At 36.8% G+C, this 22766-nt stretch overlaps 1 protein-coding gene across 2 annotated transcripts in view; it reads right to left on the reverse strand.

The window, feature by feature from the left end:
* The window catches only part of LOC110845504, a 29136-nt gene extending 7425 nt beyond the window's left edge, over window positions 1-21711 (reverse strand). Inside the window, exons 1-7 of one of the 2 annotated variants that reach the window (XM_035849162.1) lie at window positions 21323-21711; window positions 12055-12130; window positions 11027-11071; window positions 10446-10578; window positions 6992-7106; window positions 6886-6907; window positions 2997-3118 (exon numbers count right to left, since the gene is read on the reverse strand). In XM_035849162.1, the coding sequence (XP_035705055.1) occupies window positions 2997-3118; window positions 6886-6907; window positions 6992-7106; window positions 10446-10578; window positions 11027-11071; window positions 12055-12127 (510 nt within the window). In that variant the 5' untranslated portion in view covers window positions 12128-12130; window positions 21323-21711. The remainder of the gene's footprint in view (window positions 1-2996; window positions 3119-6885; window positions 6908-6991; window positions 7107-10445; window positions 10579-11026; window positions 11072-12054; window positions 12131-21322) is intronic. The other variant, XM_022091938.2, reaches the window with a different exon arrangement.
* Between the last annotated feature and the right edge of the window lie 1055 nt (window positions 21712-22766).

Here is a 22766-nt window from a genome sequence, read left to right on the forward strand (position 1 = left end):
CTGTGGTTTGCGAAAAGTTCTTCCCTTATTACATGACCAAACAGATCTTTGCTATACGGTACTTTCCATCAGTTTTGACAGCCCATCGCCTTTATTTCCTTGAAACGATGTATGTACATGTGTGCGATGTTCGCAATCTCTAAAAAACTTGCCATCGAACTAAAATTGTTGGTCATAAACAACAGTTGGTGCATACTTTCGGCTTTTTTTTGCTCATTAAACTTTCATTGCTCTGACTCGGACTGCATAAATGTGTATGTGTCAGAATTACTTGGTCAGCATACAGTCATACATATATATCAGAAAAGTTAATAACGATCGATTAACCGAAATATTCGTAGCACTTATGTATGTTTAGGCAGAAAGTTTTCATACTGGGAATAAGCATATTTTCACAGGAACAAATTTACATCGACCAGGTTAAAATGTTGAAATTCTATTCATGAATTTTATGTATGTACTACGAATGCACGTTAATGGAAAGGGGAATTTTCTGTGTACAATTCGAATGCAAATATAATATTTTGAAAACAGCGAAAGAATAATGATGAATGCATTGATGTAAGTTTCGCATCACGACATCACGAAAGAAATATGTGGAACAAACCGGGTGAAAATTTGTGCTCCAGCGATTCCGTTAGTTTAGCAAAGCGAAATTGTGATGAATCGAGAGCTCAGGCTACGTACCACTACATAAATAAGTAAGACTATTACCAAAACTACTACGTTTATGTCTGCTCCACTAAAATCACTCAATTAAATAAACAACATGGTTGTTCATGAATATGACCAAGTCGTCTGCAATAATACAGGTTGTGGTACGTACGTACGTTGAGAAACCGGAATGAATGCAAGAAATACACAGGGAGAAAGAGAATAGGAAAATCTAGTTTATTGCTGCGGGTGATCCATTATTCGTTTCATTGTTACTTCTCTCTCCAACTTTTACTCTAATTTCAACAGTTGTCTTGTTCCATTCTAATGAAATGTAACGAAAAGTTGGGAATTGGCATGAATGTTGGCACATCATTTGAAGAACATTGTTGGAGAATAGGCATTTAATGATCGTCAGCAATCCAAAAACAAATTATTTAAACAAAAAGTCAATCCTGTTTTTTATTCCCATTAAGTCAGAGGAGTCTAGTTTAATCATAGCGAAAACTACAAACTAACGACTGACTGGTAGTTCCAAAATTTGTGTTCATTTTCATTTATCATTGTTATCATGCACATTTGTGCGTTGAGTGCAAGGTTTCAGCCTAATCATTTGCAGCAACAAAAAGCACGACACAGAATCCACAAATACAGTTAAAATTCTGCACTAACAAATCTAGCAATGCCAACTCATTTGACATAAAAGCTCCGTTAGCAGAAGAGTCCAAATAAGATACATGGTTGATCTGATGTCCAAAAACTCCTCTGCCTCGTGCATATTGTGCTCCACTGCCACCCAGACCATTATTTTCTTCCAAAAACATTGTACATCTTAAAAAGTCTGGGCCCAAATTCTCATTAGTGGAGATTATTATCATCATTATTGTAAAGAGCTTAATGTGATGCAGTATCAAAAATATGAGTAAATGAATGGATCTCATGAAGTTTCTTGCGACAAAACGCAACTACATGAAAGAATAAAAATTTAAGCTGGTCAGGATGATGAATAAAATAAGCACACAAGGCATAGTTTTAAGAAGAGGAGTTTATAGTTGGATGCCTTCAAAACAATGAATTTACCCACATTTTTATAAACAAGATATGTGCAAGTAATAGTCAACTTCCTTAATAAGCCGGACATTGGTAACGTAAAACCCATTTCGTTGTCTAAAACTTGTACGCATTTTCTACATGTAACACGCCTAAATTTTAGTGAAGTAACTGAATAAGGAGAGAAGATGGTCATGAGCTGGGCGGATACAAGTAATTAAACATCAATTAAAAAGAGTTTGTTCCTACACAAGTCGGAACTTTTAAGTTGAGGTTGACCATTTTCGTATACAACCAGGAATTAAGGTTCAACATAAAAACACAATTAACCATTTTGACAAGGCTTTTCTTCTGCGGGACATTTTAGCCTGATAAACAAAGCGGAATAAATGCAACGGGATTTTGTAAGGGTGGTAAAATCTTCACACGGCAGATCGTGTCAACGCTACATTTTCTATGCTTTGTGCGTCTGAATGTATACATACTTATGTATGTATGCACTTATTTATGTATGTATGTGCATACATTGATGTAATACAGTCAACTCTCATTCACGCGAAAAGAATGTGGTGCATGTTCTATTTTGCATGATCACTCATTCAAGCGTCAAGAAGATTTTTCAACTTTTCAGAAACAGTATCCTATATCTGCAATAGTGTAAACTGCAAGGGGACGTATGTAACGTAAGAAGTAAAGTTACACACACATGGTTAAAAATACACGGCTACCAGAATTTCTCAAACTAGTAACTTGTCTCATTCCTGTAAGTCTGTAGACCTTGAATCCGTGAATGAATGAGTAGCAGTAGTGTTATAATAATGTACATCAATCAAATCAGTTCTCGTTAATGTCATGTGCACTACTGACTGACTCGTCTTCGTTCTAACTGATGTTTTGAATTTCAGAAAGCACAACACGGCGACTGATGCTAATAGACATCGTCAACAACGGTAAACACCTCGTTCAACCGCACGTGCACATGTTCCTGTAAAATATTGCAGTAACTCACATGAATTTCATCTGAGCTGGTCACATTGTTGTTGGATACATAATTTCAACGCAGTGAAAAGAACAGGAATGTAGAGTCAGGACGGTCTTGAATTGATGCGATATTCGAAGAAAAATGATGATCATGATACATGACAAAAGCCGCTCAAATTAACTTGTCATAATGATATCGGATGCGTAACAAGATGAATTATTAAATATGTAGGAAGTGGTTGCGTAATCGTGCACATGTGTGTATGATGTAGCCCAGGCTTTGTTTTTATGAGTCCAATTTTTCCTCTTACCTCATTAAGACAGGCTGCAAGGCAAGCTTCTTTGGTGGAAGTGAAAATCAATGAGTTGTCAAAGTTCTTGAGCATCTTGTTGGGCACTCGCTCGAATGTCCATGGGCGAGAGCAGACTTTCTCTGTAAATAGAAAACGTACAATTGTATAAGTCACGGAGGATAAAAGACAGTCATCAAATGTAGACAAATGGACTTTGACTTTCAGAGTGTGTGTGACAACAAAAGAGTGAGTTGTCAAATGTATGTGTCAAGGATTCTGCGGACGACGACGGCGTTACGTCTGAGATATCTGCTCCATTTTATTCTCGTGGAAAAGTATTTTCTCCAACGGCGTGTGTGTGCTGGGTGTGATAGAACTGACCATAAATAAAACACATTTTTCCTTGGTCGACAGTGCACCGGGCTTTGATCACTTGCTATGTATCCCTACTTTTTTCACTCGTGAGAAAGAGAAGGATGACACGGGAACTATGTCATAAAACCATTACATGAAGAAGAATAAAAACCCATCAATTTCAAGTATAGGACAATGCGAATCAGTGACTTACATAGTTTACCAGAAAATTCTGTGGAATGATGGGAATTTAATGCCTGGTTTTTAAAGATAATTGACGCACATGACATTACCAAAATTGGACGGTTTTATGATCATTGTGTTTTGTAACTGTCAGTAAACAATCAACGACCCATATTTTGGAGGTACGTGAGAATTTTTGGACATTCGATTCGTTACGTTTCAACAATAAGCTTATATCCGTAATTTCTAGTCCAAAGTCTCACTAAAAAATTAAAAAGCCCGACTAACCAGATTTGGTGACTAGAATATTCTTGTATTTATAGTCACTAAGCATGAATAAGAATTTGCATAAATCTAAAAATAAGTAGGACGGTAAATACAACCGTTGGAAAGTAGTAAATAAATTTAATTATTTTCTGGAGATTCTCCTCGTTTAAAAAAACATCTAGTAAATAATAATGCAGGTGGAGAACAAAACTGGGTGCATAAGTTTTTACCATTCAATGTATTGAAGCAAAAATGTGGAAATGTTTAGGACGCTAAACCAATTATTGACATGAATAATTCATCGATGAACAACGAGATGGAGGTCAATCGGAATCAAATTCACAAATTAAAGGTGTCGTACTGGGACATTTTTACTGCTCGTGTAACCTATTTTCAAAATTTTTATATGGAAATCTGCACCAGAGGTGGAGGTCATACCATGCAGATGGTGTTAACCATAAAATTGGTGAAATCGTTAACTTTGAACTCTTGACTTGTGATTGTTCTTTTTAATGGGATCTCTAAAAGACTCGGATTTTCCGTGCCGATCCGTGCCGAGATTGACCCATAATCACTACTACTAACAAACCAAATGTGGTCATGAGAAAAAGAGCCAGGAATTTATTTCAAGAAGGAACTTTGATCCAAGTTCCTGTCGGCTCTCATCCACTAACACTGTTGCGAATAACTGTTACTTCATTCTTCTAAAAAACCTGAGATCATTCGGTCATTCGAAATTGAGTGGATCAGGCTGGATGCCGGTGCTGGTGGATAGCATACATATTGCTTTTCTCAAAGTTCTACATCTCCCTTGAAGCGATGGATGACAAAGAATTAAAATAGCTTCTCATCCATCATTCATATTCGTCCATTATGCATGTATCTTCTTTGATTACATGACAAATTGCTTTTCTTGTTACAGTGGACGCCTTTCAATTTCGTGGTTTTATTGGCTCTCAAGAACAGCACAGAACTTATACGACATAATTTAAGCTTGAATTCGAAATTTACTCAAACCAAAATTGGGTCTTTGTCACACGTTTCGGTTGACAAGTTCACAAATTCTCATTGTCCTTCAGTTGTCTGTCGCCATTATATTTCTCAAACTAGGTCTGATTTCACGTCTTTGTAAAAACAAATTTATTAGAAAAATTGTTTATGCTAATTGAATGTAGAACATGTTCAATGAGTTTCAGTTATTTTTTACTGAAAATATTACAAATATTTTTAAAAAATGGCCTAAATAAAAAATAAATCTACATACAAAAAAGATCACTGTGTCACATACTCTGCAAGATTGGAATATGTAAACCGTGCTAAAAACCTTACTGTGTATTTTTCGTGAGGCTTTAAATTAATTTAATTCAAGGCAAGTTGCATGTTGTAACAATATGTCATAAGAATGAAGCTTTTATCTCAACTGTATGTAAGAGTGTGTGTATGCACTCACTCATCTTCCCACTTGTTCCCACCATTGCAACAACACCCAACTTTTTTTGCGAATTTGATGTTTTTTGACGTCTAAACAGAGCGGAACCCAACCGAATAATTTTGCTACATATTATGTGATTGTTTCAAGCAGAAACTTATGCAACAATTCCTAATATATTTTTTAGGTGATCAAATAACATAATATGAGTCTATGTGGACGGATTCTATTTGTGTACTCTGTTATTAGTAACGCAACCAGTAGTGTCACACCCACACGTCGATAATAATAATGACATTGTGAACGCACGGTATTTATTATCGTGGTCATGGTCGACCGGTAACTTTTTAATCTGGTTCATCATACAAATAACGGAAGTTATGTAAATATGTCAGCTCTTGAATGTCATTGCTAATTAATTAAGATGTGTAAGGTGCGTGGAAAAGTGTTGTCAGCGATGCAGCCGAACGTACAGGTCGTCGTGTTATGCATATCTGATAATTTTTTGTATTTTCAGAGCGACAAGACAAGCTTGCTACATGCATAATGGTTTCAACAACTGCTTAATCTTCCTGCCAATAACAGCGGGTTACATTGTATTTGCAACTAAAGATAAATCGGGTGAATGCCTACCAGAAGGGCCGTTAATGAAGTTGGTTCGTTATTATTATCAGGGTGTGGAGGGATTATTGAGGATTCATATCTCTAACATACGTAAGAAAAAGGCAGACTAGCTGGGAATTTGATATAGAAAAACATGAAAGTATAAAAGAGACAAATCGCTAGTCAATTAATCAAATAAAAATTAAAAAATGACGATGAATCCTGACACGACGACGAATGTTTTTATCAGGTATACACAACTTGTTGATTACTAGACTTCAGCTATTACGATTAAACGGTAAAGTACAAAAACATGTAACCCAACCATATAAATTATGGAATGCACAGGCAAACCCAAGAAGGTTCATATCAACTTAGGATTAGTTTAAAGAAATGCCAAGTACTGCGAGCCGGATATTAATCACAGTTCGGAATATAAGTACGATGGTATTTTATGCGATCCAGTGTTGGCTAGCATATCACTTGCCATCGCACATTGGCACAGACATATATTGATAAATAAATCGCCTAATTTTCTCCCATGTCTGGGTGCATCATTAGTTGAATTGTTTTTGTCCCAACAAAAACTGAACTCACGACCTCAATTACCTAACACTTCTCTTTGAAATTCTTTTAAAACACGAACCTCATAATTTGACAATTTAAAATTTACGACGAAGCATGAAATTGCGAATCTTGGCAAAGTTTTACTTTTGATTTACGTGGTCATTTTCTAATTAGTATGGAATTAATAATTTCGTGAACCGATATGAAACCGATTATCTATAACGTCTTTGTACGTATGTATGTATGTGATTATCCCGTTTTTTACGTAACTGCATTCACTTACACACATATATGCTCACACATGTGTCACATGTATCATTGCGTAGTTGACAGTGAAATTTGTGTAGCTCATGTACAGTATACGCTTATACGCTTAGGGACATACGCTTAGGGACATCCTATTGGAACCGCATCAAATTAATCTTTGACAAATCGTTCGTCGTCCGATATTCGTATCATCGTAAATTATGTGGTTGGTTAGTCGAGAGAGAGATTAAATCTTACCTGATCGGATATGCAGTTTGACCTAAAAAAATATAGTATCACATGAATAATTTGATGGTTTAAAAAACATTAGATTTAGAGACACTGGCAAAAAGGATTTTCATACCATGTAATACATCGAGGCTGCCTTCTGGGGGACGGCACTGGGGTTGTGAGCTGTTGTGTCATTCTGTAAGAGACACAGCGTCTCTTGGATCGGGGCTAACGGGTTCACAACGAAACTGTAACAAAATGCATCAAAGGAACAATATCAGTTTCAGTACCACGTTTCACACCAGATTTGGATTATCACACGAGTAATCTCTGCTAATGGAGTAGATGCATAAAACAAGCGTGAAAAAAAGCATGGCTAATGTTGAAAAGAATGTTATGCATAGTATATGCATGCATAATATGCATGTATGTATGTGAGCAGGCTTTGCATAACAGTGATGCGAGGAATGAATGAACATCTACTTGTGAAAGCTTTTGATGCATGTTTCTTCAAACTTCACCGACTCATTTGTCTAAATCTTCTTTTGGTTGTACTGTGACTTTGTCGGTGTTACGAAATTTTATCCCGGTCTGAGCGATGTTGTCATTGTGTTGGTGGAATAAGGAGATGAATGCAATTTATCCTGCACATGCCAAGCTCAATCGGAAATGATTTCTTGTAAAATTGCATGAGATGGAACCGTTGCGAAGGCGTAAAGTTATTCAATGAGTACACACATGGGTACATATGTATGCAGAAATTTGCATTGCGGGTTGGCCCAGAATTCGGGTAGAATTTGGGTGACTATGTAGAAGGATTGAACTGATTCAAGAATGTCCATTGTAAGTGGTGACTGCTGAAGGAAAAATAACATCCTCCTCCAATGTCAATGTCGAAAACCCATTTACACATCTTCGAATCTGCCGACTCCTCGAATAATCTGTTGTGATAAAGAGCTCAATGTTATCTTCATCTCTTGCGTCATTGTGCCGTATTCATTTCCTTCCAGTTTCATTCAACGTGAAAGAATCAGATTGATCTAGTTTCTTCTTGTACAACTTGATCTAAACATGGCCCAGCAGCAAACAATGAGCATAATGGAACGGGATTGGTAATAGATCGGCCCATCCGATCTACCACCACTGCCACCACTTCTGACTGATTACAATTCAGAGAGAACGAGAATTACTATAAAAGGATAAACGATAACAATAATTTCATTTGAAAGATTTTAATGAAGCTCTTTTGTGTTAGGCTTATTAATTGAGAAATATTAACACTTGATGCGAAAATACACTGAATCGATCGAAATGATTAATCAAATACAACACAGAAATTCCAAGAAAATTAAAACATGACAGGTGGCTGCCTTCATAGTGAGTGATGAAGAGTGAGTTCTACGTGTAATTTGTATTGCTGAGGATTTTTACGAAAGTTGCATTGATGACAGTCAGGCTTCAAAGGGGACAAATGGACACGTACATAATTATGTACATATTTCTTTCAAGATTACATGCGACGCACGATGAAATCCAAGTTGTAATTTTTAATGCAAATTACTTAGTATGAAATAGATTTTCTGCTAAAAGTAAAACCCTTGACTCGCAAACTAATAATGCTTTCTAACAAATAACGGGATTGCTAAATATTTCACTCCTTTAGTGATGAAATTTTCTCCTGTTACCAAAATTGGTGCATATTTTACTTTACTCCATATTTCTCGGTAAGGAATGTTTTGCAACAATTCTGCATTTTTCACTGCTCTTTGCAATATAGCAAAATTAAGTGCCTCGTTTAAAAAATGAGGTATTGAACGTGACCATTTGCATACATTTATCTAAATACGTTCACACTTTAGTACAATTCAAGAACTATTGATTTCCATCGTTCATCTCATTCCTCTCATCTCTTGGCTGCGTGTCACTCATGAATTTAGCTGTCGGATAGGAAATGACTTGATTCTCTCTTTACCCATTCAATTCGACGCTGCGAGTGTTCATGTACATTTTTGAGCAGTGCCGGCCCTCAAGTCAGAACAAACAATGGACATAATAATGTGTTGGTAAGCCTCGACGTAATCCTATAGCGAGCCGACCTGTCATGTCAAATTCGTAGCTAATCTTCGTCACGAAACATAATCACGTCGGCGAGCAAACCGTTCCTTCCTCTGGATCCTCATCTCATCTTCACAGCCACAAACGCAGAACGAGTGTGTTGATTCACCTCGATAGCGAATTACTTAGAGCAGGGAGACAAAGATGATGGATGTTGCACCAAATTGCGCTGATCTTTATTATTATTACTTCCATTGCCGTCCGTGTTATTACCTTCCAAAGATAATGCTTTATTAATGATACATCCACACGAGATGATGAGGTGGAGCTTAATTAGATTAAAGATTACATGCATGAACATTGGCTGGGTTTCTGGTAGTCGTTCGGCGGGTGCATATTTCGGCCAAAACAGCAATAATAATGCAAATAAGTATTTTGCTTGGTCTGGTGCGTGTAAATATGTAGAATCATGCGGTCTATGAACAAGACATTTCCGACAATACACGCTCTCACCGTGTACATGAATTAATTTTCAAGTGGTGTTTGTGGGTGATTGTAGGTAAGTTGTTGGTTGTGGGTGGCATCGTGATTACATGAGGCTCAGTGCAAATATGGGGGTTGTTTACTTACTCGAAATGTGGGAACGAGGACGAGAAACTGCTTATTAAAGTGCGGACACAGCCGTTTATATTTCCATCAAAGGTAAAGGACATTTCATTTAAGCTGAGTCGAGGAGATTAAGGCAGGATTGCATAATGTGGTGCAGGCTGGTTTTCATTAATACGCGGAATCTGCTTATGTATGAGCTTGATTAAACTCGGCAAGAAGTACATGCTTATGCACACACGTAAGTATTATGTGTCTATGTGGTAACAGGTTGGCGTCCACTCATTTTATTTGCTCGTTCCTCCTGTTAGCACGTACAATTTTGTAAAGTGAACGGAAATGCGAAAACTAATATATCTTTAATTGTTTTCTGTGCAGAGTCAAGTTTCTACAAAAATGGGTACGCTGCATAGGCCTTTTAAGCTGTATTTATGCAGCCAGTTACTGCCATTCACATATTCTTTGGCCATATTAACTTACAGAATAAATACAGAGGTTAAGCCTACTGCTGGGTTTTGTCGGATTTGCTTGTGAGTTACAACGACTTACTTATTTATCTTTAAAAAAGTCACTTAATTGCTGCCGTGCATAGAGTTGTGGGAGAGCAATGATAGCAAGCAGTTCACACAAGGAATTTATGATTTCCACACAAAGCTGCTCTTACCCGACGATTATTATCTCAGTTTGATACTTTTTCAGTTATTTATAAACTGATGTTTTGAATGATTACGGGGTTTACCGGCTAAAAAATGTAACCACGACTAGTTCAAATATAACACTTCCTTATTTTAATGAGCAGTCCTCCTAACTAACGGGCACTACATGTCATCCCAGCGTGCACTTGAATTTTGCAGGCAAATGTTCTTTAAGCAGGTGTGATAACTCCAATGACTTTGAAATACAGAAATAAATACAGAAATAAATACCTGAACGCTGCTGCAGCACATTCCGGCTCCTGACGGCACCATCCTTGACATTCGTGTAGCGATAGATTCCTTATCGAGTAGTAAGTATTTCCCCTATAGTCCAAATCTGACAATTTCTCAAAGCCAGTTAAACCTATGAAAAAGTGTCATTCATTGTTTACGTCTTACACAATATTCGGATTATGTTTCTCGTGTATTTACAGCATGATATGAAATAGGAATTTAAATACCCTTTTTCATTAAAGTGGTTCATGTTTTGTAGGTTGAAAATTGTTAGAGTGTAAACAGATGGAAAAGTCAAGCGTTATTTGTCATGTACAAAGTGTAAAGTATATCATACATAAATATTATACATTTAAGTATAGCGTGTAAACAGTCAAAAGTTACAAAAAGTCAAGTTCTACATAATAGCATGATATTAGCACCGTCAGCCTGCTACTCCTCTGCATAGCTTATGTACATAATTAATTATGTACGTACATACATTACACAACAAATGAAATGTGGAAATACTACGAGGACAAATAAGTAAGAAAGGATTTTGAGTTTTGACAGAAGTGCAATTAAAAAGAAGTAATTACTTGTTCTCAGGGGAAATGCTTTCCCTTTGGCTTTTACTGTTAATCCTTGTAAGAACAAAGTCAGGATTACATATAATGATCAGCAGGCAACAGGAGGTTGGTTAAGTGTGTGTCAATCAACCAGGTCGTCCAATCGTAAATTCGTCCAGAAGACAACACACAGAAGATAGGGAACAAGAACAAAGAGCAAAATAATCAAATTTATTAGCTGCTTAATCCACTCACAAATAATTTAACTATTCATGTGCAAACTAAATATATGGCTTCATACACGCTTCAAAGGTATATTTTACTGATTACTACGTAAAAAATATATTTTTTCCTTTAAACTAGATCGATCAACTCTACGGATAAGTGATAGGTTTTTCTATTACTATTGCACTACCATCAATTGTAAGTATAGATAATTAGCTAAGTACGACGTTCATTCTGTCCGTTGTAAAAGTGATCCATAAAAACATGATGTAATAACTAATCTGTCTAAACTGACATTTAATTCTAAAATACAAAATAAAATCGACATCTCTGAAATTTGCCATTGAAACTAAGGAATTCGTTTTTGGAAGCATTGAACTTGTCAGTTTTCAGTTCGCCTCCAGCAATCGACGTAAAAATTCACGACGAATTGAACAAATTGGGTACAAGCTTTACACCGCGCAGCTACATTTTCAACGCCAATTAACTGTTTTCAGTAGTTTTTGTTACCCGCTTGCTGTCAAATTTTGAATCGAGACTAGTTAAAACCCTCCTCAGAGACTACTCATTATCATCGTAGTAAAATATCTGTTGTAGTGTCGAACAGTGAAGTCCGTTTACTTGTTCACAGTCTGCTTGCTTTTATTACATTTCTTCATGGTCAGTTTTTGTAGCATTGAAAAGTAGACGCGATTGTTAAGTGTCATTTCATTTCATCACTCGCGTAAGTGGCAAAGTCGAACAAAATTAGAATGAAAATTCAGGACGCTTCCAAACAATAAAATTTCAACGAGGTTGTTTGAGGAAGAAGTTTCAACAAATGGGTTACTCACCATGAACTGCAGTAAATCCCAACAGCCCACAGCACAATAGGGCCAAGTTCAACAATCCTTTCGGGAACGTCATCTTCTGAAATTCAATAAAAGTTTATTTATTTGTAGAATTTTTTTACATTCATTCATCTCAAAAACACAATCCGAAATAGTTGGCAAAAGCTACATGCAGAATTTGGGAGGCAAATATACGTGGCAAAAATGACATGAAGAAAGCTCAACACTTCCAGTGTAAATAGCGGTAATGAATTGGTCTTGCTCGACTGAGTCTGTGAGAAACGAGAAATTTCACTGCACGAAAAATGAATAACCTTAATAATGCCATTGCAAATAAAAGAATCGAGTTCTGCCCGATCTATGTTGACTTTTGTATTCCCTAAATAAATAGATCATCGTGGACAGGACCATAAATTTAAGAAAAAACAGAGCAGCCAACATCACGAGGTTGGCTACTTGAATTGTGTAGAAAATCCTTATTTTTTGCTATGAATTGCGTCTCTTTAATACGTAACAACAGATTTCAAATTGCATGCAAGGACCTTCTCTTCAAAAATTCAGCCAAAATGTGTATGTAAGTATGTACAAAGTCTGATTCGGTATCATACACACAAGTGCTGAGCAATACAAGTACATTTAGTAAACATTAATTTAGATGAAGATTGAGAGCAAAATGGAATCTAATTTAGGAATTGGTGTCAATAACCAGTTCAATTACCAGGAGAATAAGGAAGGTGGAATAAAAGAGCATCTTTTTTTGCATACGAATTGAAGTACTTATGTAAATCTTGTGGTATTAATTCTTTTGGTGGATAACCTTATGAAATAGAGCCACATATGGTGCACCAACTTAATTCAATCTCAGAAAAAGTGTATAAAAATCAGCTTTATCAATTAAGCAAGAATAGCATATCCCCTCCAGCATACGGAATGACTGGGCTGTTGGTGTAGCAAATCGAATCGATTTTCTTTGCAAAATGGGTACCCAACACGTCGATTGATTATCGAAGGAAAAAGTATATTTTTCTGTGAAAAGTACATGCAGAAAAACTTATTTCTCGCGGCGTTGGTGTTTAATCATGACATTCGGGCTCTACACCCTCCAAATCAAAAAAACTATTTTCACGCGGAAGATGGGATCTCTTACCATGGAAGATTAAATGACGCGACATTTCGCTATTGATACTTTTTGCCAAGATCTACGTAGTTGTGCTAGCGTTCTTGTGCAGTGCATATTGCATATAACCCTTGGAGGTCTCTGTTGTGATGACCAAATACGAGATTAAACTAATAAGTAAGAATGGCAACCCGAGATGGGAAATATGTGATGTTGATTGCGAAAGATCAGATTGAAAGTACCAATAATCTGCTCTATCAATCATTCCTATAATCATTGAGTCCCTGTCTTGTATCATAAAAATTAAGACTTTCCACTCATCATCAATACAACATTGCCACTTTTTCTATACATGTTTAGGTAGATGTTTAGATGGCGAAAGATGATACTGATATAAGTGATATATAAAATAGATAGATATAAGCATATTATAATAACGATTTAAATGTGAATAAGAGTTGAATAATGAAAAAATGCAGATTTTTCGCATCCATAATTTTGTTCATCTACAACTGATGTATAAATATAAATGTAAATGTTATGCGCATTTCACAGAGGAAAGTACGAGTCCCAAAAGTTCTGTAGTACAGGTTGTCTCAAGTCAACCGTACGAATGTCATTCCACTTGCTTTACAGCATCATTTCCGATTACTGTGCTCACCCAGCCACCTCCAACCAAGACCAAATTGCATATAATTTGAGACAGTTCATTCGTTAAATATTATGCAAGTAGAAAACGGCAATGGATCCCTGTGGTATTATGCGTGAGGAAAGGTCATTCTCATAATAATGCGTGAGTGAGGGAGTAATATCCGCCAGTATTGAAGACTTCTTGACTTCCAACTCTGTCAGTGCTTACATCCGATGAAGACGTTTACCAGGTAGGGAAATAATAGTGAGTGTCAGGAACGGGCACTAATTCCTTATATGGAAAATGCCCACCAGTCATCCATTAAACCCATCAAACGCCTAATCAACTTTCTTCTTCCTCAATCCCATTCTTGATGCGCATTCGTATCACATCGTGACATATTTATTGAGTTAACTCAACCACAACCACTCAAGTTCAGAATGGAACAATGTGCTATTCACATCCTGTTAAATAACGCATCAAGATGATCCTGTTCGTCGATGATGTCGCTACATCTTTATGTTTCCTATTGGAGCTAAAGGACATTTATTAAAGTGGACATGCCAAAAAGATTGAACAAACGTTCGTAGTCACTTCACAGTTCTGTCTCAACCCGTATCAAGACTGGGAAGCAATTAAAACACCAGAAAACCGAACACATGACGGGTGGCTTCTTTTGAAAATTATAATCTGTTCAAACATTTATTTTAACTCGACAAAAGGAACAACATGAGAAAATGCACTGGCATTATTTTGTCAGTATGTTTACAAGATATTTGCTTTTCAGAATAGTTAATCACGCGAATGTGATAGTTGTAACTGCCCCCTCACGCCTATTTGTGTTTGGGTTGTTGCATAATATAATTTCTTACTTAATTTCCTATGTGTGTATATTCCGGAAGGAATTACATTTGTCCAAGGCCAATTTGAGACTTTTGTGTCCTATAATTTTACATTTCAAAGACGACGTAATTCTTGTGACTGCTTTGTCAACAAAGTTTTTTATTAGCATCAACACGAAACATTATTATGTACTTGCAGGGATGCAAATCTGGAATACAAAAATGTTGCTATTGCTAACTTTCGTTATTTAAATTGCAACTCATCCCAACCACTCTTGCAATTATTTCTATTGCCGTTGCTAAAATTTTCTCATGCATTGGGAAAAGATGTCTCATCTCGTGATTACGGGGGGAAGATATCATGATGGCGTAGGTAGTGATCTAATAGCAACGTTTACTACATACACCCTTTCGCACTGTTTTCTTCTATAATTTGTCACCTCTCTTCATGGAACATCTGTCTCGTCACTTGAGTTGAGACGCGCAGTGCAATTTCCTCATCTCACGTTGTAATACAACTCTTTTTAAACGATACGTTCTCCTAAATTCAAGCTCCCTTCAGGGTAAACCAACTCGGGTATAGTAAATAAGTAACACGGTGGGGAGAAAGGTTGTTGATGATGAGTTTTCAGGAGTACAGTGATCAAGTTTCATCGACCTCAAAAGAAATAAAAGAACTAAAGTAAGGAACACCAACACTTTTGAAATACATCTTGTTCGCTTTAAACAGTGCAACAATTGTGATGACAAACCTCCAAAAGTGATACGCAACCTGCTTTATTTTATGAAACATATTATAAGGCAATCACAAAGATGTCTTGTACAAGATGAGTCCACGAGTCATTGATAATCCAAAAGGTTACGGTTGACAAATAATGCGTGAAATTCGTAACCCTTCTGATTCGATGAAGGGTACGAAGCTGAAAAATGTGCAATTCTTTACTTGTCTCATGTAAGAATCCTCATTTTGTGTTATTCGTCATTTTACAACACCCATTTGCTTGTGCTTTCAATGTACTTGTATCACTATTTATTTATTTATTCAGAGTTTTCAGTCCGAAAAATAATATACGCACCTAAGTACGTACTTGGGGCAATGTCTCATCTTCATACAGTTAGATACAATCTAATTAGTGTCGGATCGAATCGAATAAATTTCGGTCAATTGACTTTAGCCTTGTTTGTTGTTGCTTTTAATCCCATGCCCATTCTGATTTACTCACAATGCACAAATGCTGTCTCACGATTAGGAAGTAGACTTTCCAACCAGCTCCAAAAACAACCAAACACCTTAGACTCATCACATGCACCTCTCAACAATCGACTGAAATTAAGACTTGTAACGCTTAAAAACGTTGGTAGGGGCGAAGTACAGAAGAACATGGAACCTGTAGAACAGGAACTGATGAGAAGAATGAGTTTCTTGGATTGTATATCCGCGTGGGATTTTTCAGCCCTGAAAAGTCTTGTCTTTGTCAGTGCATGAGAAATTCGAAAGAAAGCTGCTAGTTATCTCATTATGATATTTGTAAAAACGCTCCCATTCATTTCTGGATAGACTTTTTTCTGCCTTTCATAATCATAACCCAGCGTGAAATAAGTGCTCCTGTACAAAAATAATATCATAAAAATGCTCGTAAACTATTTATTGCTCAAGTATATGTACATAATTTACATTGCATTATTAAATATTTTTTCAACAAATGCCATCATTATTTCATAAAAGCATAATGCTTCTTCTTCACTTTTGCTGCGGATGTGTAACCAGTCCATCATGCAGTTTGATGGCTTACAACTACATTTTGTCTATTGTTTCGCATGCATTAATTGCTATTCTGTCCTAATTAATTAAGTTAGCAGAGTTCGTATGTACTTTCCTTGTAGATAATCATCTGACATAATTTTACAGCACACAGCAATATGTGCACAATTAATATAAAAATAAATTGAAATGATTAATTCATGTCCACACTAAATAAACCACGTTTGCCACTCCCCTGACTTATGCACTTAAAAATTAATCCCAAGAATAAGCCAATGAATTAATGTGGTAATTTTTTAGACAGGAAAAGAAAAGTTCAATCTGAACTCGGGTAATTCTGACGGACTTACTAAACGAAGAATAATGAAGCCGTAAAGTTCAAAGTGCTAATGAGCAGTGAATTGATAATAACAAGAAGCAGCAGCCCAAAAAATAAAAAAACTTGTGAAACAGAGTTGATGTAATATTTATGTAAGTGTTGGACATGGGGCAGTCCGACCAATTTATATTTTTTGGGTTGCTAGTTCAACTCACTCAGTGTTGGTACTAATTGCTAAAAATTACTGGCTCGTTGGGCCCTAAACATGCGTTCACTAATAATAATACGTGTATCTGTAGCCAACGTTAGCGAACAGGGGATCCAACGTGCAGTATAAAGTTATTACTCTTCCGTTATGTTTAATTCGAAATGGTTTATAGTTTAGGAGATGCTCCCTTGAAACAATTGCTGGTAACTCCTCTGCTACTCGTGTGTGTGTGCTTTACTACGAGATTATTAACTGCACAGAACTCTGCTGCATTGCAAGGTGAATAAACACTCAAAACATTTTATTGCTTTTGCCTGCATTAAAATGAAATGGTTACATTAAAATCTTTTTAGTATGGTGGGCCAGGGAGGTTTGAAACTTAAATCTTCTAAATGCAGGGTTAGGTGCTCATGCATAAATTGTAATTGTGCGCGAGTGATGCGGTTCAGTTTCAACATTTTCAGGAAATTGTGCACAAGTTTGACTTTGTCTTGAGATTTTGCCTCCTACACTACATGTAAACTTTGTACTTGTGTATTTGTAGGAATGAGAAATAACGGTATAGTGCAAAAATTTGGTGACCCCGGTCTCCATCGAAGGAAACATTTCCCGGTATAGCCCCAGACGTACTCCTTTGTACTACGCGACCACCATATCAATGCACCCGTCAAATCTCACTCATACTTTTCTTCCCCACATATTTTGCTGTCGGCTCTCAAGTTCGACGTAACATTTTGTGGTCGAATTTACTCGAGTCGTGAGATTTGGGAAAGGAGAGTAATTAAAATGACATGCTACGCTTACAATCTTGTCATCTTAAATTGACTAGATTATTATCCCCTAAAAATTCCACACAGTTTAAGTGTAGAAATCCTCCTCCGTCAGCGAAAGGTTGGACTGTGTATTATGACTGTGTAGCAAAACATTTAAAAATCTTACGTTTTGAAAGATGCCTGCAATTATAGAAAAAAGGACACTAGAGTTCCTCAACCCTGCTCCTTGTTCGGAATGACGGAGGAATTTTATACGCTAATATTCGCCATGATGCAACTTAAGCCGGTATTTTTATGCTGTTTGCCTTAATAACAAAATTTTTAACATGAAAGTATTTAAAGATCGGGCGGGTTTATCTGAGCACTTTCCAACTGACAAAGGCATGTCTGGCAGCACGGACAGCTAGCAAATCGAAAGTTAATGATGCAAATAAAAATATTTGATTCTGCTTCCGGCACCGGCTTTTACACGTACACACAAACGCTTAACATTGCACCACGGTAAGTCAATGACAATAACGCGATTAGAGGATGACACAGCATCCAAGTGTCAGATTCATTCCAACGATTCAGCTATTTTCCAACAACATATTATGACGGACATTGTTTATACGAATGCGGCTACTGTATTTTGCTTTAAATACCAAAAGTCCAGTCTATCCCTCGTCTATCTAATCGTCCAACGTGTCTCTGCTAATTATTGTTAAAAATTTAAGACTGAAACAATATTCTAATAAGTCTTCTTCTACCTAAGAATTGGGCAACAAAGGAACTGGAAATTCTACGCACACACTAAATTAAATAAGTCCAAGAAATGTGAAATTAAGTGATCATACACACAATCAGTGCGGATAATCTTTCTCTGACGGCTGACCTACCGTTTTCCACATCCATCTCATTACGCACACGTTATACTTTTAAACGGTGAACGGGATTTCTTAAATTGTTAATAAAAATGATAATCTTAAACCGCAATCCTTCTCGAATATCTCGTAATTGGCGGATCTGAATGCGTGTTACTTCGTAATAATGGTAGTGGGTTATCTCATCAAATTGTACTCCATTGGCACACAGAGTGGCACGTCTTTTTTTAATAATAGGAAAAAACAAGAAAACGAATGAGAGCTCTGTTTTTGATGAAATTTCAGAATTGCAACCATCCTACTACTTCACTTCCACTTATTTAACCACCACCTCTAGTTTCCAAATTATTATGCATACGTACATACATATTTGAAACATTTACGTAATAGTTGCATCCGTTCTCGACGAGCTCGGCACCTCTCAAGTGCAATTCGACTACCTTGGAAAGGTCAACTCTTCCACAACAGGAGAGCAATTTCTTACACGAGATTCTCATCCATCAATCATCTATCGGGCAGCAATCACGAAATAAAACCCGTAATGTAGTTTATACGTACATGTCCCAACTAATATGCTCGTTCTAACAATTTCAAAATTATTTTTCACATCATATTCCAACTCATTCACCTTCATATAATATTTCGCTACTATGAAATAAATCTAATTATGCAGTTTTGTAAACTGGGGTGAAATATTTAGGCTGTTTATATCATCTGCAGTATTTTCATGCAAAATGAAATGTAAATTACAATCCAAACAAGATGGGCAAGTTAAAAACAAATCGTGATGTGCAGTTGATATCAGAATTTATTACTAAAAGTTTCAAATTATTAGAACCGTAAATTCATTTCCGACTAAAGGAAATAGTCAAAGGTAATGTTATCAGGTATCAGAATGAACTCAACCTTTGCGGTTCCTTTCCATATACCCCGATCCAATTTCCTTTGATATCTATGCACTTTGCACGCATACATACATACACAAACTAGCCAAATGATTTGAATATTGTTTGTTTGAATCTGTATTATTTCTGAAATCTAATCTATGAGGGATCGCAAATTAGATCCGGTTCTTCTCCCAACGAACAGTTACAAGTTAAGCAATGCCAAGATTATTATGAGATGATTGATTTCCTTTGTATTAAATTGTAATCAGAATTTTTACGTCATCCAAATAACATCCTTCCTCGACCAGATCACATATTCATGCAAATGACAACCCTTATTACAATTTTAATGTACGTGCATATATAGTTATTGTGCACCTAATCTATGGGTAACCTGTGTGTAAATTCTAGACTCGAATTATGATCATTTCAACTACATCTATGCACTTATTTAGAAGTACAACATGATAGAAACATATTGTTTAATATTTTTGAAATAAATATTTTTTTACTGAAAATAAGTGCTTCAAATTTCCGCTGCTTATGTTGTTGAACGTAATTTTACGTGTTGAATGAACTTGGTTTGTTCTGTGAATCATGACGACGACTTGTGCGGTTTTGCTGTAGGGATGCAAATATCTCATGCATTCCTGCTGCACCGAAACCAAATTCATTTCCTGTCTTTTTGAAAATATTGCAAATGAAATCATGACTGGAGTCCTGATATTAGAATCGTATGTCATGCATTAATTTTAATATCACTTCTTTGAATTTCTCTCCCATAAAAAGACCACAAGATCCAGGGATAAAAAATTAAATCACAAAAATTTGATTTTTTGTCCCATTGTTATTCTTTTTATGCAGTGACTCGTCATTATTTCAAGCATCAACCTGATCTTGCATGAATGTCTCATATGTGAAAGAATTGACAGTCGAGGAACTTGGCTCACCTTTCTTGACGGGAAAAGGACTCGCAAAATTAATTTCCTAGAATCTGCTAATGCCATTTCCCTGTGCTCATCATTGTCATTAATTTTTTTGTCTTTCTTAAGCACATCTTTGAAATATTATTTGGGAAAGGCGAGTTCCATGTGTGTGGTATTTTTCATGAGACTTTTTGGTAATATGATGGTTTCTTCTGGATGGAAGCAATCCATTATCTATCTCTTCCTCCTTGCATGAAATTCCATATTATCTTCCCCATAATCACAGTAAATTCCGAGTCTAAAACTCACGAATTTTGTAACAATGTATTGCACAGTGCATCTGATGGAAGTGGTGGTGCCATTGTCTCCCATTAATAACAAATTTACTGCATAATTCAGCAATTTGCACAGCCTTTAAAGATTGTTCCCCTCCTCGGTTAAAGGTGTGTGAGTATAATAATAGATTTTTTGTGGACTACGGGTTTATAATTTCTGAATAAGCTGCTTCTATCGAGCAATGCATTTTAGTTCTGTGCAAATTCTGATGTATGACCAGGGTCAAGCTCAGCCCTTATGTAAAGTAGTTATATGCAATGAGCCATTTTTGTCATTTATCCACCAATTTTCCAGTCGATAATCATCAAGTGTTGAACCATTAAATCCCTTTATGCTTTATGATGCATCCCCTACAAATAGTCACACTATAGCGGAATGAGAAGCAATTGGCCAAACTTAACTACCGAAATCTTCAACCATCATGCATCGTCGTCGCAAGGTTACCACGCAGCCCATGCAAAATCGTCCACCACGAACGCACGCAGCCAACAAGCTATTGCCATCGCTGTTGTTTAACACCGGTTTCATTCATGAGAAATATCCTCTGCTCTAAAGAAACATGCATGCATTCCATTCTACCAAAATAAACAAAGCAACCGGTGCTTACCTTATTTTGAGTACCAGAGTGATTGACTGAAGTGAATTGTAGTGGTAGGTCGTCAAGTTTTTGCGAGTGATAGAAAATCCAATTCCACAAATTAGGGTAATTTTCGACGAAAAAAGTTCACACCAAACCCTCGTGGTATCGAGAACGGTTGTTTCTTCTTTTTTTATAAACTACACATTTAGAATTTATGTATGGTTCTTATTATGACGAGAAGATGTAGTAAAAATGACACGACCAAGTTCCAAACCCGTATTGACTCGTGTGTTGTGTCAGCGACCACTGCAGTTGAATTGACGTCCTCAGTTGACTTCCCCTCAAAGACTGTCGGAAATTTAGATCCGAAGAGATTTAAGAAGGTCGAAGCGTTGAAGAAGAGCAACTGAAGGTGTTCAAGTTCTTTGTCAAGGATTATATCACAATAAAGGATACGGTTTATTCCGTAATAACATCTGCACCTCGGCAAGACGGGAGATTTGCAAACTGCAGTGAAACCATGCCAAAGACGAGGGAGTATCATCGTGTGCATGAAATAGCGTTGGCATGAACATGAGAAAGAATCAACCTGCTGCAGCAGTCCAATCTATTGCAATATCAATGCCAAGGTGGCAAGATGATGGTACAAGCACATAAGTACTGCAGTCAAAACAGGAAGGGAAACGATTTGCGAGTGCGAATCCACATTTATTGGGTGGAAGAAGAAAAAGAGGACGGTGAGCGAGTGAAGAAGGGGTTTAGGAAGTAAACTCGGATTGCATGCAACATACTTTACTACACATCGCAAAATAATACGGTGAGCCAAATGCAACACCTCTCTCGTCGTGGAAGAAGACCCATCAGACTCCAACCAAACCACCTCGTCGTCGTCGTCGTCGTTTTACCGAGGAATTGTTGAGAAGCAATATACGGAGCTAATGCTGGCTTCAACCACCCCCATCGTCACAAACTAACATTACGCTATACAGAGACATACATACACGACTTGCATTGCATTTTGTGCAAAAATTTCACCAAGCACTAAGCGTTTATTGTCTACTCTGCACACAATGCAACACCACAACTCGCTTCCCATGCGAATTGTGTATCAATGAAACCATGCATTGTGGTGTCGTTTCAACTTTGCAACTTTGGTTATGGAACTCTTCAGTTTACCACAACCAACACAACAATCCTTGCATGGATTTGCTCTGCCCGCAACGTCCCGTTAACGCAGCGCAATTGGATGGAATGAGGGGAAAATATATCATTGTCTTCATCTTTTAGGGTTTCAGTCTTTACAAAGTTCGAGACGTCCTATTGTCAGGGAGCCAATTGTGTCTTGCTGGGAGTAAGTAAAATGCAACGTCTAAATGATGAAGACCGAGATGGTCTTCTTGAAATAATAGTTACCGAGAAGAAGAAGAAGAAGATGTACATGGCACACAAGAGAATCATGCAGCATCACGGT

The sequence above is a fragment of the Folsomia candida genome, unplaced genomic scaffold (genome assembly GCF_002217175.1).
Source record: "Folsomia candida strain VU population unplaced genomic scaffold, ASM221717v1 Fcan01_Sc003, whole genome shotgun sequence".
Classification (NCBI taxonomy): Eukaryota; Metazoa; Arthropoda; class Collembola; order Entomobryomorpha; family Isotomidae; genus Folsomia; species Folsomia candida.